This window comes from Miniopterus schreibersii (assembly GCF_964146895.1).
Source record: "Miniopterus schreibersii genome assembly, chromosome: 3".
NCBI lineage: Eukaryota > Metazoa > Chordata > Mammalia > Chiroptera > Miniopteridae > Miniopterus > Miniopterus schreibersii.
The window spans coordinates 8,522,647-8,539,369 of NC_138103.1; the positions used below are offsets into that span (position 1 = coordinate 8,522,647).

The 16,723-nt window shown below is 44.7% G+C and overlaps 1 protein-coding gene across 5 annotated transcripts in view; it reads right to left on the reverse strand.

Annotated features, from left to right (window-relative positions):
- Positions 1-16,723, reverse strand: part of KATNIP (katanin interacting protein) — a 177,412-nt gene that overhangs the window by 91,983 nt on the left and 68,706 nt on the right. For all 5 annotated transcript variants that reach the window (XM_081133772.1, XM_081133771.1, XM_081133770.1 and 2 more), the window contains 2 exons: positions 14,856-14,987; positions 11,563-11,691 (listed from right to left, as the gene is read on the reverse strand). In XM_081133772.1, coding sequence (XP_080989898.1) covers positions 11,563-11,691; positions 14,856-14,987 — 261 coding nt within the window. The remainder of the gene's footprint in view (positions 1-11,562; positions 11,692-14,855; positions 14,988-16,723) is intronic.

Below are 16,723 nucleotides of genomic sequence, written 5' to 3' on the forward strand. Positions count from 1 at the left end.
GGCCGGGCCTCTGAAGGAGAGGGCCTGCCTGGGGACAGGACAGAGAATGGGTGGGCGGAGGGAGCCCCTGATGAAAGCGGGCTGGGGAAGGCTGGGCGACGAAGAGCCACCCAGTGAGTGTCTGGGGCACAGTGTGCCAGGCAGGAGGAACAGTGGAGGCCAAGGCCAGCAGGCGGCAATGGCCAGAGGGCAGTACACACCCAATGGAGGGAGGGCAGGGAACAGAAGGGGTCACCAGGCAGGGCTTTATAGGCCTCAGGGCAGAGTCTGGACTTTGCTATATGGACAGTGAAAGGCCACTGAAGGGTGCTAAGCAGAAATAGAACGTGATCTGATTTCTGTTTTTAAGGATCACCATGGTGTTTGGACACCAAGTGGGTTTTGAGAGTTGGGGCCAGGTGGAAAGGGGGCGAGCAGTCGCAGCTGCGGGCAGGGGGAAGACGACGGTGGCAGCAGAGGTGAGGACGGGAGATGCATTCTGGAGGCAGAGATGGCAGAAATGACTGACTAGAAATTAACTATGTACATATATACCCTTTGACCAAGTCCCTCTAGAAAAGTATCCTTCAGTTTTAAGTATACAAAGATTATTGAGGCATCGCTATAATAGAGATTGATTCAAATGTTCACCAGTAAGAGGTGGGTTAAACTGCTCATAGGCAGGCACTGAAGGAGCTCCGGGCAGCCCTCCCAGGTCGATTGTGTGCACTTTCTCAATAGCAAGATACACGTTTAGGAAAAAGAAGCATGTCGGAAAATGTGCATGTAGTATAAACCCAATTTTAAAAATAATTGCTAGCTTCTATGCACACAAAAGCTCTGGAAAAACAATCATTAAACTATTAACAATATTTTCCCTGGGGGTGACATGGGGACTTTCTTTTCTACTTTGTTCTTAATTTTTTCTTATAAGCCCATTCCTAACTTTGTAATTAGAAAATAATGACATATTTGCATTTATGTTTAAATCCTGTCCCCACTCCTGCACATAAATAAACTCCCCATAGTAATGGGAGGGAGAGTGGTGTGGAGGGCCCTGGGTCCCCAGCCCTGGAACACATCTGTCCCCGCAGGAGTGTTCAGAGAGTGGCGAGCAGCAGCCCTCGGCGCCCGAAGGTGTCTAACTTATCCAGTCAAGTGGTCCAGACTTAAAAACAACAGGCCCCCCATCTCTACAGGAAGAAACTTGGGGCATATAACACCCCTGTGTCTATCTCAGAGAAAACCTCCCAGGTGACAAAACCAGACGATGGGGGGCGAAGTCAAAATAAGGAGCATGGCCCTGGAGAAGCTGTGGCGGCGGGTCGAATGGGGGCACGGGGCCGTCGAGGGGCTGAGCGCCCCAGACACGTGCCCACGCGGCTGCGGGAGGCCGCAGTGCCCCAAGCCAGGCCCGGAGCTCAGCCAACGGGAAGCAGCGAGGGCGGGCACCCGCCTCATTTCCCGCAGCAGTGAGTCGGTCCAAATCCACCTTAAATGGAAACAGAGCTTGAAAAGATGGCAACTCTGACCTCTTAATATTTCTTTTATAATCTGTTAAACTGATGAGATATTTTAAGTAAAATCTCTCGTAATAAATTTCAATTTCAATAATTCCTCCTTTTTCAACTTGGTTTTGCTTCTGTTAAATTAATACACATTTAAATGCCACAATTGTATTTATAAATAGACATTAAAATGAAGCCTAAATTCCGCATGGCTGGTATCTTCCTCACAAAAGAAAAGAACTTGCTCGTGCCAGGTGAGCAAAACTTAGGAGCCTCTGCCCCTGCACTGCCCTTGTGATCCCAAACCACCCGCTCCAGGGGCAAAGGGAGACGAGCTAAGGAGCAACGCTCCCTGCAGAACGCCGTTCAAAACCTTTCCATCTGGAAGGACGAGGACCTCAGGCGGATGGCTTTGAAGGCCAACCTGCTGATTCTTCAAAGGGAACCTGTGCTGGGGCCTCTACCAGTTGCTTTGAAGCTGTCGTCCAGAATTTTCTCTGTGAAAAGTAGGTGACTTTATAGCTGTGCTTTGCGGCCTTGTTATGTGCAGTTTCAATATTCAGTGTTTAAAATGTTAAGTTAAAGCCCTTTCAACAGAACGCCCTCTGCACAGAGCCCAGGTGAGAAACACAGCAGACGGAAGGGATGGTGGGTGCCCACAAACTGGCCTCCTCGAGGAGAGCCCGGGAGGAGGTGCAGGAAGGGGGCCGGGGGCAGCCAGTGGCTGAGACGCAGCATGGTGGGCTGGCCAGAGGGTCAGTGCCTCGCGCACCTCCTCTGCCTCTTTCTGCTGGGCCAGGAAAAGAGGGAACCTGGCAACCATAAAACTGTTTGCAGTGATAGTGGTAATAACTATGACACCAACAGCAGCAGCTACCAGTTACCAAGCTCACCTCTCTCCACACCTTATCCCATTGTAGCCATTTTCTTACAGACCCAGGGCACCTAAGTGCCGGCCCAAGGTCCTGGGGCTAGCAACAGCAGAGCCCGTTTGGATGAATGACTATCTGACTCCAAAGCCCAGGATCTTTGCCACGTGCCCACGTTTATTCCTTTCCTGGAACCAACACGTTGGAAGAAAGTGGTCTCTAGAGCAGGAGGAAAGTCAGGGGCTCAGTGACTGTCCCCAGGCTTGCATAGATCTGATGAAACCTGCCTGTGAGAGCTTTGGACACAAAGCTGCCTTGAGGCCATTCATCATGTTAAAATGTGGGCTAAGTGTTCAAACTCCTCCTGCCCTTAGAAAGGGGACAGCTAGGTGCAAGTTCTGGGCCTGGGTTCTGGGCCCACTCCAGCTGCCCTGTATCCCCACACAAGTCTCTAAGCCCAAGCCCCCACTTCTACTGTGGGAAAATGTGCCCTGACAAGCTGACAAGGTTGTTGAAGGGACACAATGAGATAATAGCTATGAATCAGTGTTTCATGATTGCTCTTACAGAGGTCTGGTTTTTACAGAAAATTTAAAAGTGAGATGACAGCATTTCTCCTGTTTCACAGATTCGATTGACTTTGCCTACAGGAAGAGCAAATGTTTAGGCCATGAAGCCGCAGTACATGCTTTAAGACAGTCCTCAGAGGAAGCAGCAGTCCCTGGGGCAGAGGTCACTGGCCTGCAGCCAACACCCCTCCTCCTGCCAACGCCAGCGATGTCTCTCATTTGGTTGGCAGTTTTATAAAATTGGGATGTGAATGCCTTTAGCCGGCATGTACTGTTAGTTGCAATAATTCCCACTTGCTCCTACAGCCTTATATGAGCTGTTTTACTCATTTATATTAACCTGCCTGGCCAGAAAGGATTTTCACTCTGCACTGAGGGGGTATAAACTAACTTGCCCTTCTTTTCATTCATTCATTATTCAACAAATGTTTATTGTTGAATGTATTTGTCCCCATTAGCAGGTCAGACTGCTAAGTACTAGGACAGAGCAATGAACTAGACAGATAGAGTCCTTGTTCTCATGGAATTTATAATCTGGCAACAAAGACAGCCATTCTAGAAGAAATTACAATTATAACGAGTGTCAAGAGCCCAAACCCAGGGCTTACCAGCCCATGCCTCATGCCTGGTAGCTCCTAGATCACAAACTTCCCCGAACGAAGTGACTTGAGCCCTAACTTTCTCATTCAAAGCTAAATTTATTTATGAAGCACCTTGGAGCAGTCTCTAACATCCATCATTATGAAGAAAAGACATCCCGGACTGAGGGAGTAGAGTGACATACGAGCAAGAGCTTGGACTCAGGAAGCAGAGGCACTGGGACTGCCTGACTGTTACCTGGCTGGAAGGCCCATGGGTGCCTCGCCTGAGCCTGCCCAGAGCGGTAGGGAATTGGGATGGCGGGATAGAGGCCAAACAAGGAAGAATGCTGCAGGCAGACTAGACATTTTGAGGAATTCCTGAAAGACAGAGAGCAGAGATCATATCTATGAAGAAAGCCCTGGGGCATTCATTGGGGCTACTTTTAAGGCTGCTAGCTTCCCCGCCTTCCCCCCCCCCCCCCCAGCTGCATTAAGCACAGAGGTGCTCACCCACCGGCTGAAGCCTGGTGTGTGGGTACTGAGCCAGAAGGCAGGACAATGCCCCCTACAGGAGTCACCGTCCCTAAGACAAGCTAGGAGCTCCCAAACCTGGAAGGGGCAATAAGGCCCACAGCTTCCAGGAGCACGTTGTGCCCAACCCCACAATCTCCAGGGTTGGGTTACATCAAACAAAATGAGCAGAGGAAGTGGGATTCTCAAATACAAGGATGAGCAGCCAGCCAGAATGAACACACATTTGGGAAAAGTCAACACCCTGAAAGATAGCCACCAAATTAATAGAAGAACTGATACCCAAGGAAAGGGGTTAATAGTATAGGTAGAGGAGGGCTGTAGAACACAGAAAATTCATACCCCTGGAGAGACTTAAGAGGACCTTTCATCTATGAAAAAGAAACAAACAGAGATCTTAAAAGGTTTACTTTTGTTAACGTTTTTTAAAAGATCAACTGAACAGTAGAAAGAGATAAAAGGTGGCTAAGTGTGCTGGAAAATCAAGCCAAACAATTTTATAAGAACACAATATAAAAAGACAAAAGAAAGTTTGAAAGAAAAATTAAGACACTTGAAAAGACAGATCTGGGCCAACATGTGTCCATCAGATGCTCCAGAGAACAGAACACACACAATGCAAGACAATAATAATAATAAAATTTTCCAGTGCTAAAGAAAGAGACACGCCTTCAGATTGAAAAGGCCCATCTACTGCTTTAAATGGGACAAAGGCCTCATTGACATTGACATATTCATATGGATAAAAGGTACTACTGTTAGAAAACATCTTGACTCTACATGCACATAATGACAGAGATTTGATTTTACTGTTGTTGTTTTTTAATATGGAGCACTTCACGAATTTGCGTGGCATCCTTGCGCAGGGGCCATGCTAATCTTCTCTGTATTGTCCCAATTTTAGTATATGTGCTGCCAAAGCGAGCATGGAAATTTTAAGTACATAAAGCAAAAAAAGGTAAATATTATGGGAAATTGACAAGTTCACAGAAATCAATTGGATTAAACAGACAAAAATTAGGTAGGATCTATTGCAGTGGTTTGCTAATGAGCATAAGGACTTCCTGGAGGTCTTATGAGAAATGCAGACACTCCATCCCCCTCCAGATCCAACTCTGCCTCTTTGAGAGGGGTATGAGAATTCACATTGTTAACAGGCAGCCCAGGTGATTCTCACATAGGTAGTATGGGACCATACTGTAAGACTCCCTAGGTTAAATAATTTAATGAATAGCTTGACTTAATAGACAGATTGAGAACTTTGTACCAAAAAGAGAATTATTATTCTTTTCAAATACCATGGAGCATTCATAAAAACAATCTAGGAGACCACAAACAAAACTTCAGAAATGTCCAAAAAAACAAACCAAATAAGCCGTTCTCTGATCATTAGTAAAATTAGCCATTAACACAAAAGGAAAGCAAAAAAACAAAAATAGACAAAAAACTATTTACTTAGATCATTTGTAAAAAAAAAATCTTCTAAATAAATAGAGGAGAAAAAAAAAAACCTAAAATCACAAAACTAATTAGAAATAAATGACAATAAAAACACTACATAAACAGCAAAATTTGTAGGATAAGGACAAAGCAGTGTTCAGAGGAAAATTTATAGTCTTAACATGGACATATTAGAAAACAAGACTGAATATAAATAAATTAAACATTTACCTTAAGAAACCAGGATATATGGTGGGGGTAGGGTAGAACCAAAGCAATAAATTAAACCAAAAAGTTTACAGAAGGAATCAAGATAAAAGTAGAAATGAACTGAAATAGAAAAGAATGAATGAATGAATGACAAAATAAACAAAGTATATATGCTCAATAAAACCAAAAGCTGGGCACAGTTTGAGCAGATGGAGAGAGCTTTTCATATTCTACTCAGTTTACTTCTGAATTGTTTGAATCTTTTCTAAAGTGAAATCACTCACATATTAGATGTTATATAAAATGATGAAAAATAATGTTAAAATACCTAAGAAATTCTATGTAGGCTACAAACGCAAGAAATAAGACATTATTTATTCCAATATTGATTCACAGGTCATTTTTTATTTTTATTAGGACTGAAAAAGATGCTGTAGTAAGTCAGATACCACCCACTAGCTTCACTTACAGAAACGCTCTATTGGGTGAAAGGATCACATCTCTCCCTCTGGGCCTGCCTTTCACGGGCATTTAGTGCTTGTTCAGCATCGTTCCACATGAATCATTCATGCACATCACTGAATTATTCCTTGTGCTGTCTGACTCATCTGCCCAGAGCCCTCCTAATGCCATCAGCCAGGCTATCCTTTAATCTGAGCTGTCCAGGGCATCTCTGGGTGCATTCAGGGTGCCATGCCCTTGATGGTTCTGGATACAGGGGGACTAATTAAAGTGCCACTGGGAAGGAGAAAGACTTCTTCCTCCTCTCTTGTCATGAACCAACAAAGCTTCATTGTCTGAACCAGAAGTTTCAAGCTGATGGCCTGAAAGCCAAATATGGCCATTTTCTACCTTTGATCCATAGAAAATTGTGAATTAGTTACCAACATAAAAAAGGGAGGGGGCGGGGAGAAATCGAACACAAAGAAACTCAGATACCTGACTTCTCCTAAAACTAGAAAGCCTCGCACCACTGTGCCCACTTCCCCACGATGACAGTCAGCCGAGCTGTGTCAAGACTCTTCCCGACACCCCAGCACTCTATGCCAAGGGTTGTGCTTGTTATCCCGCCCTCCTTGCTCATGTCTCTGAAAATATCCATTTTAATTGGCACCATGTGCCAGTGATCCCAATATTTCAGGGTCCAAACTCCATCTCTCAAACTGATTCTTCTATCCCAAGCAGCAAAAAAATTCTTTGTCAGGTTATGTTTCCTGAGTCACAGTTTGGAAAATACTGTTACAGTAATTGTAACTCAGTGATATGATGACCGAACTCAGCAGTGAGGGCTGCCCAGGGTGCCAAATCACCATCTATACCACACCTCACTCATTGATTCACTCAGTCAGTTATTCAATTCACTCGCTTCACAAAGATTCATTTACAAACTAAGTGCCAGGCACTTTTCTAAGGACCAGGGACACAGCAGACAAAGAAACAGCACACATCTCTGCCAATACGAAGCTTAGATCTAGGGTAGAGAAGGTATTTCAAGCCCTAAATATGTAATTTGTAAAACACCTACAGGAGTCCTTGGATGAGTGGGGGGCTCCATGAACTATTATGTACCTTCTACTCCTATGGATTTTGTAATCAGAAATAGGATTTTCCTATAAACTCAACCTAGGATTTACAATTTCAGAGCTGACAAGCACAGGAAATACCTAATCTACCCCTTCTTTTCAAAGGGGAGGAAACAGGGCCTCAGAGACTGTGACTTAGCCAAGGCCCTACAGTTGGTGGAAAAAGCCCAAACTAGCTGCTCCAGGCTTGCTGAGTCTCAGTTACTTGTTCTTTTTACTCCCTTAAACAGGAGTCACAAGATCCAACATCTTTAGAAGATGTAAAACAGCAACATGAGTCTCAGAGTCATAATAGAGAGTGGTGGGGACCAGGGCAAATGAGAGGAAGCACACTCAGAATAAGTTTTTTGATTCAAAATAAAACAGAAACAATCAGGACCACAGCACAACACCAGGCCAGTCAATGAAACATGTCGCGATCTGAAGCTGGTCCTTGCAGTCACAGGTCCCAGCCCTCCCCTTTTGGCCCATCTCTTTCATTCATCACTATGTTTCTACCCTCCTCATCTTGAATTTAAGCATAATTTTTTCAAGTCATAACTAACAAGAATCCTCTCCTACAAGCCCTATTTTCTCGAGATTGTTTTTTCCTCAAGTTGAAATATATTTTTAATGTAACGAAAGTGAAAAAATGATAAATATGAAGGGTTCATATTCATTTCCTTGATTTTAGTAATGTCTTAATATAACAACACAAAATTAATTTTCTATTTATCTAAAATTCACATCTTTAAAGAGTCAAAAACCTAAATAATTTTCTATAAAAATGTTTTTAAAATATATTAAGACTTCCTTGCCTTCTTAAAAGAGTATGTTGAATATAATTTAGTCTTTTCTTGACACTAATAGACAATATCTGGACAGAAATGGGTCTGTGACCCAGGAGATACTGTCTGGAACTAATATGCTTTTGCACCTTTCGTTACTATTTCTTTGCGTGGCATCTCCCACCCAAGTTTCAGAAGTGCAGGATACGAGTTTGAAGACAAGGGCAGAGCCCCTTCCCATTCCTTCCTGGCTTTTTGTGAACCTTCGACGATTTTTGTTGTTTTATTTTGTTTTTTTACTTTATAGTTACCTCGATTTGTATGGTATAGATGAGATTTTAAATTTAAATTTTTGACCTCTTTCTTTTATAGCCCCCAAATCCAAGCCACAGAGCCTAAGACATCTCCAAGCATTCCTTCCATTTCAAGTGGACTCTGCTCTTCAGGCCTCTGGTTCAGAACCACCAGGGGCTCTTTGTTAAAAGTGTTCTACCTCCCATGCACAAATCCTGGTAGCTTAAAAATTAGACCTAAAATAGCACTGTAAGCAACTGCCCTTAGTGATCCTTGCGCATATCAAATTTTGAGATCCACAGCCCTCTTTTCTTTGAACTGTGGTTCTCAAATATTGTTGCAAATTGTCATCATGTGGGGCGCTCAAAATGAGGTACAATGCTGAGCCCAAACCCAGGATGCGAACAGAACCTCTGGGTAGTAGGACCTGGGCATCTGGGCTTATTTTATTTATTTACTTATTACTTTTCAGTTTGAGCTAGCTGTAGATTTCACACGCCACGTGCAAGAAGCAATACACAAAGATCCCATGTACCCTGCATCCAGTTCCCCCACGGCAACATCTCGCTGTTATGACTGTAGCACAATAGCACAGTCAGGAAGCTGGCATGGATACCGTCCTACTCAGCTTTTCTAGGCTAGGTCTCCTCTTTCACTTTGCTCTATTTCTTCCTTTGCTGATGCTTAGCTCTAATGAATCTACTAAAAAAACTTTTCAGTTTGAAAAAATTTTAAAGCCATAGAAAATTTATCAGAATAGTATAATACCCCAAGCCCCTTCCATCTACATTCACTAACCACTAGCATTTTGCCCCATTTCTCCCTTTCTCGCCTCTCCCTTTGCGCCTCCTCAATTCGTATGGCCTGTTCTTTATTCCGGCCCGTTTATGCCTTAGTGTAAACATCAGGAGCACTCGTGCCTGCAACTCCAGCAGAAGTCTCTGAGAACAAGAGCCTCCTCTTATATAGCCACAACGTAATTACCACATTTGGGAAATTTAACATCAATGCAATATTATTATCTAACATAATATAGTTAATATTCTACTTTTCTGAATGCCCCCAAATTATCCTTAAATTTATAGCAATTCTCCTCCCCAGGACCTCACGTAGCATAATCACGGGATCTCTTTACCTTCCTTTAGTCTGGAGCAGCCTTCCTCTGTCTCTCATGCCACTGGCATGTTTGAAGACTCCAGGCCAGATGTTTTGTAGACTGTCCCTCAATTTGGGTTTGTCTGGTTGTTTCCTCATTGAATTTCATTTTTGAAAAACATCTCCTCAACATTCCCAGCAATGAGGTCACTGGGGAGAGACCTGGCAGAGGAGAGGTCTTCTCGATCATTGTTTAAAACAGTTAAGCATAACTGATGGATGGCCCCATCTAAACACCTTGCTCCCAGGCAGAATATCAATAATATTCACCACAGACCGGGCCCCTGTGGAGAGATGGGCACCTTCAGAAGCAAAAACAGGTCAGTGCCATTCCCAGCTTGTTAATTCCAAGGAATGGGAGTCATGGGGTTTGGGTTTCCAGTCTCGGCTTCTCTGAGGCCTGGGCAAGCAACATCATTTCTCTACTCCTCAGTCTCCTCAAACTATAAAATGAAATGAAAATACCTAGCACTTAACTCACAGGGTGATGCCATGATGGATGGTACACACTCAACACAATGCTCAGCACTTAGTAAGTGCTCATTTAACGTGAGCCTTTACTATTCTTTTTTTAAAAATAATGTCATTATTTCTCTTAGCAATATTTTTTCTGATATATCTCCTCTGTCAAGGGAAACAAAAGAAAAAATAAATAAAAGGGACTACATTAAACTACAAAGTTTTTATATAGCAAAGAAAATCATCAACAAAACAAAAAGATAACCTACTGAACAGAAGAAGATATTTGCCAATAATATATGATAAGTGGTTAATATCCAAAATTCATAAAGAACTCATATAACTCAACACCAAAAAAACCAAACAATCTAATTTAAAGAAACAGGCAAAGGACCTGAATGGACATTTCTCCAAAGAAGACATACAGATGGCCAATAGACATATGAAAAGATGCTCAATGTCACTAATCATCAGAGAAATGCAAATTAACACCACAATGAGATACCCCCTCACACCAGTTGGAATGGCTACCATCAATAATAAATCAACAAACAAGTCTTGGCGAGGATGTGGAAACAAAGGGACCCTTTGCATTGTTGGTGGGAATGCAGACTGGTGCAGCCACTACGGAAAATAGTACAGAGATTCCTCAAAAAATTAAAAATGGAACTGCCTTATAACCCAGCAATCCCACCTCTAGGTACATATCCAAATAAAACCAAAACACTAGTTTGAAAGACTACATGCACCCCTATGTTCACTGGAGCATTATTTACAATAGCCAAGATATGGAAGCAGCCCAAGGGCCTGTCAATAGACAAGTGGATAAAAAAGCTGTGGTACATATATACAATGGAATATTACTCAGCCATAAAAAAGAATGAAATCTTATGATTTGCAACAGTATAGATGGACCTAGAAGGTATTATGTTAAGTGAAATGAGTCAGTCAAATGCAGACAAATACCATATGATTTCACTTACATGTGGAATCTAAACAGCAAAATAAATGAACAAAACTGAAACAGACTCATAGATACAGAGAACATTTTGATGGTTGCCTGAGGGGTGGGGGTGTTGAGGGACTGGGTGAAAAGGTGAAGGGATTAAGAAGCACAAATTGGTAGTTACAAAATAGTCATGGGGAAGTAAAGTACAGCATAGGGAATATAGTCAATAATATTGTAATAACTCTGTATGGTGCCAGGTGGGTACTGGATATATCAAGGGGAACACTTTGTAAAGTTTATGATTGTCTAAACACTATGCTGTACACCTGAAACTAATATAATATTTAATATCAACTATAATTGAAAAATAAAAAAGAAATCTATATTTTATATCAAAAGGAAAATAAATTAAAATAATGTCATTAAGCCAAATCTCTCATGTGTTTTAAATCTTCTGGGGTGTTGAGGGACTGAGTGAAAAGTGTGAAAAAGGTGAAAAAGTTGGGTGGGCCAGAAGTTTTTTTTGTTAAAGCCAAATCCTGTTGTTACCTGTAGTATTCCCAAATATAAACAAAGAATCTCTCATGGGGCCCATTCGATGGCCCAGCTGCTTGGCTAAGGGAAAGACCCTGACCTTTCAGGGTTATGACATAGAAAAGTGGTCTTACCATTACATCCTGAATAGTTAAGAGGATCCTTTCTTTGTCCATACTGCTTGTAGGGTCAGGATGTCCATGTGCATTCTGAAGGGAGAAGCTGGCATCACAGGGTGTGGTGCTGGTGGGAGATTTGGAATCCTAGGGACAAGCAGAGAGAACTGGGTATGCTAAAAGCAACTTACATCCCTGAAGACATGCTGGGCCCTCATTCTGTCTATTGGCCTCCATGCCTCCCATCTCTCCCCTCACTAAGTCGTTCTCTGCTCTAGATCCCACAGTTGATCTGATCAAACTGATCCCTGCTTTACCAGCACCACTGAGGAACAAGCTAGTAAGTGGACCAGGATTCAGACTCGGGCCACCAACTCCCAAAACAGTGTCCTGAGCTGAGTGAGGACCAGTGCATTAAGATGGCCACACATGCTGAGTAAAAATGGTGGGATTATCAAATAGTATGAATAGTATGATCCCATTTATATGAAAATAACAATAAAAAGTAAAGAAAAAAGCCCTGGCTGGTGTGACTCAGTTAGTTGGGCAATATCCCATGCACCAAAAAGGTTGCCTATTCGATTCCCGGTCAAGGCACATGCCCAGGTTGCAGACTTGATCCCCAGTCGGGGTACATGAAGGAGGCAGCCGATCAATGTTTCTCTCTCACATCAATGTTTTTCTCTCACATCAATGTTTCCCTTTCCCTCCCTCCCTCTTTCCTTCTCTCTCCTTTTCCCTCTCCCTTCCTCTCTCTTTAAAAAAATCAATACAAATATATTTATTTTTTTAAAAAGGTAAAGAAAAAAAGGCATTCACTCAAAGGTTAATTACATGGTAACCTGAAACAGAAGTACCCAAGCAATAGAATTGCTCTAAAAATGATCCCTCATGTTTCCAAGTCTCACCACTGAAATTAATGAATACTGAAGGGATTTGCCCCGGAGCCCTATTGGGGACAAGGTGGGTGGGCTACTTCAGTGGGGATGCTTGGCCAACGATGGCACAACTGCCTAAATCACCAAGTACCAACTGGTGGGTGAGCTGTCATGGGCCATGATAGTCCACACATTATGGGCCATGGCAGACCTACTGGTGGCACACCGGTTGTGACAGGTCTTTAAGTTGTTTATATGTATTAGCCGGTAACAACGACTTTAAAACACTAAATTTTAATTGCATACAAATACCCAACTCATCCCACTCCAGGATCCACACAATGGAAAACTCAGAGAAGGCATTCCTATGGCCTATCCTGCTCTCAGGGACTGACAAGATAAATAATCTTGGGAAATACAACTCGTTCACTGGGGGTGGGCCAGAAAGAACATTCCAGATAACAATTTCCTCTTGGATATAATATGTGCCATTTTTAATCTGGGTGGCTGCATACCTACCTATTCACAGAAATGATCTCTGGGATGGTGAGATTATGAAAGGACTTTTATTTTCTTTGTACCATTTGAATTTTTTATATTGATCATGCATTATCGGGGGGGAAGATATCTCAATAATAGAAAAAAATGTACATTTTGTTTCATTCCTGATACTTAAATGTAGTTAAATGGAGCCTTATCACCCACTGCAATACACAGCCCAAGGAAGGCCAACCTAATTAGAGCTGGCACTTTGGTGAACTCTCTGGAAAGAGGTGCCCTCCTTTCACTGGAGTTGCTAAACTGCAAAACAAAACAAAACAAAACAAAACACCCTATAATGGCTTTCCCCAACTCAAAGTCAAATCCCTCATCCTTACCACAGCTCTCAAAGCCCTACATGGTCTAAGCCCTGCCTGCTTCTCCGGCCTCCCCTCCTCTTCCTCGACCCCGCAGTCACTCGGCTCCCGCCACACTGGCCTCCTGCCTCAGGGCCTCCGACACCTGCTGCTCCCTGTGCCTGGAATGCTCTTCTCCACATGGCCCACTCCCTGGCTTCCTGAGGCCTCTGCTCACACATGAGCTCATCAAGGCAGAGCCCCTGCCCTCCCACATCAAGCGGCAGCCCCTGCCCACTTCCCCCGGCGCCTCCTCCACTCTGTTTCTCTGACAGCCCTCTCAGCTCCTGGCATATCACAGACTCATCGGTTGTCTGTTTTCTCTCCAGTGTGGAAAACGGCGCCTGGGACCTGTGCTGAGGACTGCGGCACACTGGAGCACATGCCTCTGAGGGGGACGGCTGCTCTTCAGCTCAGGCGCTGCTGTTGCGTAAGAATGTGGCTCCCAAATTCCCAAATCTTCCGATTTTAAGAGAGGGCCCAACTTCAGACTTCAACATGGAATTTCCTGATTCTTAAATGTCAGCTAGTAATTCACACCTTTGAAAGCACTGTGCAAGTCAGTGGGGTGGCGGCCAACAGGACACGTCTGCAGCACGCGGGCTGTGAACTCGGCCGCCAAGAAATTGAAGTTCACTAAGGATGTAATTGAGGGTGAAAGGCTGGTGTGTTTCAACAGTGAGGTCAGATGAAAAGTACACACGCAGACATGCATTTCCTTTTGCTCCATTTCAGGCTGCTCTTGCAAACAGAGTGAGGTGGCTGAGAATATTTAGCCACGTGTTTTTCATTCCCTGTTCAGATTGCATCTCTTATGGCTTTGCATCTGCCGAAAACTGGCGCTGCCATTTTACTCACTTAGCAAGAAAATAACTCCATGGGGAAACTGACCGTGAAGCATATGGAGCCCCCTCAAGATGGGGAGGAAAAGGAAAGAAAGAAGGACAGTCGAGCACTCACAGTGGGCGAAATTCAGCGCTGGCGGAGCAGGGCTCTGCTGATTCTGAGCACGCGCGCCGGAATGCTAATGGGGCTTAATAGCTTGTGAGGGACAGGCTCCCAGGTTTCAGGGAGTTTGGGAGCTTGCAAAGGAAGGAATACATGTTCATGTAACAGGAGGTATCAAATGGTCGAAGGAGAAGCGGGAACGACCATGCCTCTTGCTTGAAGGGCATATACGCATCCTGTGACATGGGCTGGGGCTGGGGCTGTAACAGACTGAACTCAGCCATAAACCAGCCTTTCAGATTAAGAGAAACTGCTGGTTGTTTGCAGACTGATCACGAGCATGGATTGTTTGGTTGATTCAACAGCAAGTGGGTGAGTGTGTTGTGTGTATGTGTGTGGGAGGTAGGTGTTAAAGGCAATAAAGTCCACAATTTTGCTTACAGTAAAATCTCATTTCTATGGATGGGGTACAAAACAAGGTCATTGGGTCATTCCATAGAAAAGAACTCTTCTTTTTCCAGGAAGGAAGAAATAAATAACAGAAGGTGCCCTGCCACTTGCTGTAGCACTGAGCCGAGGCCACTCCTACCTGTGGATGACCCCCAGAAGCATCCTTTGCATTGACAGTCACGTCCCCACGTGGCTCAAAATCTTCAAAATAGTCCAGAGGCGGTTCGATGTGGAGCCGTGGGCCAGCTTCTGTTCTGATCTGCACGGATTTCTACAGACAAAAATTCAGACCATTTCAGATATGGTAGAACAGACATCTGGATCCCTCTGAGGCGAGCCTGCTGGGGGCTGACCGCAGGCGTGTCTGTGCACAGCACAGCATGCGGTCCTGCACGCGGCCCAGCATCATCCCCTGCAGGCCAGCCAGCCGGCTCAAGCCACCTCTGCATAGAAGTCTTTACCGGTTCCTACTGCCCAAAGTGGGTTCAGGTGAATTTTTTAGCAACTTTTTGGCTTGAAATAACTTACCTATAGAATTTTAGCAGGTGTTAAACTTCTCAAATAGCTTTGTGATCAAATGTTTAGGAAACCCTGGGGATTTTCCTTCAAGGCTTCTCAGGGCCTTTACTATGGCCCCTCCCCCACCCTCTACACACACTTGTAGATACCCTAAAATAAAACACTGCATACAACATTTCTCATACTTTCTGGGCCATGGAAACTGTGTGTTGTGGGGCCTCTCTTCCTCTCAGCATTCCTTGGGTCATTCTTTGGGAAACCCACTCCTTGGCCCGTGTGGCAGACTGCAGGCTGCCCCCAGCGTCCATCTCCCCTTCCTCTCCTGTAGCTGGGGAACCATGTGAGCACATCCTTGAGGTTGTGTCCTTAAAGCAGGGGTGGGGAACATCCGGCCCACGGGCAGCATATGGCCCACGAAATCATTTGGTCTGGTGGGACTCAAAACTCAATAAATCTAGCTTTTTTCATAGCTAATTTTTAAGTTGATAATTTTGCATGGTCCTGGAATGATGTTATAAATATCCAAATGGCCCATGGTAAAAAACAGGTTCCCCACCCTTGCCCTAAAGGGAAGGGCACAACTGTCCATTGTCCATCTGGAACATGGAGGTGGTGGTGAGCTGCCAAAACTGTGAGAGGAAGCAACATCAGGAGGACAGTGGAGCAAAGGACAGTTCGTGCCTGGGCTCCTCCGTGACCTCTAGGAGCAGGGTGGCTGCCCACCACTGTCCTGTCAGAGAGACATCAGCTTCCATGTTGTTCAAGCCACTGCTACTTGGGCCTCTCTGTTTTAGCAGCAAACCTGTACCCTAAACCATGTACCAGGCATGTGAAGCTCTCTACACTCACCCCAACCTCTTTCCTACATTGGTTCCTGCACACATAGCGATACCCCTGACAACTGGGCCAATCAGAACTGTTCTCTGGCCCCAGGTGCCTGCAGTTTTTCAGTCCAGCATCTCCCTGGTTCTCCTTGGAGGTCCACTCCCTCCCTCCTCCCCCTGCAGTCCAGGTGAGGCCCAAGGGCGGAAAGGTGACTCAGGGCTGGTCAGTCAGCCCATTCTGTCCCCACCACAGCCCTGGCCAGTTGGTTCAGGGATGGGCTGGACCTGTGGCAGCCAATGAGTAGCCCTAGGTGTCCTGCTAGGGCTGTGGGGAGGAGGTGCTCCCTTCCCCAGGGGTGCTAAGCTAAAGTGAGGTATACCAGGAGCTGCTGGGGACCATCCTGCCCCTAACTCAGAGACACGGAGCTGAGAGACTGAAGCAGACTCCTGACAGGTTTGTTCAGACACCTGAGTCAAGAGAAGACACTGCTCCAGTTCCAATGCTGGCATCAGAGCTGGCTGCACTGGGTGGGCAGGCAAGTCAGGCGAGGCGCCCGGGGAGCGACAGTTAAGGAGGCGCTCCCTCGCGGGTGCTCTGCACGTGCACAAATCCAGGAGGGAGGGTCCTTAAAACTTACCTCCCCGGGCGTCACCCTAATGCAGT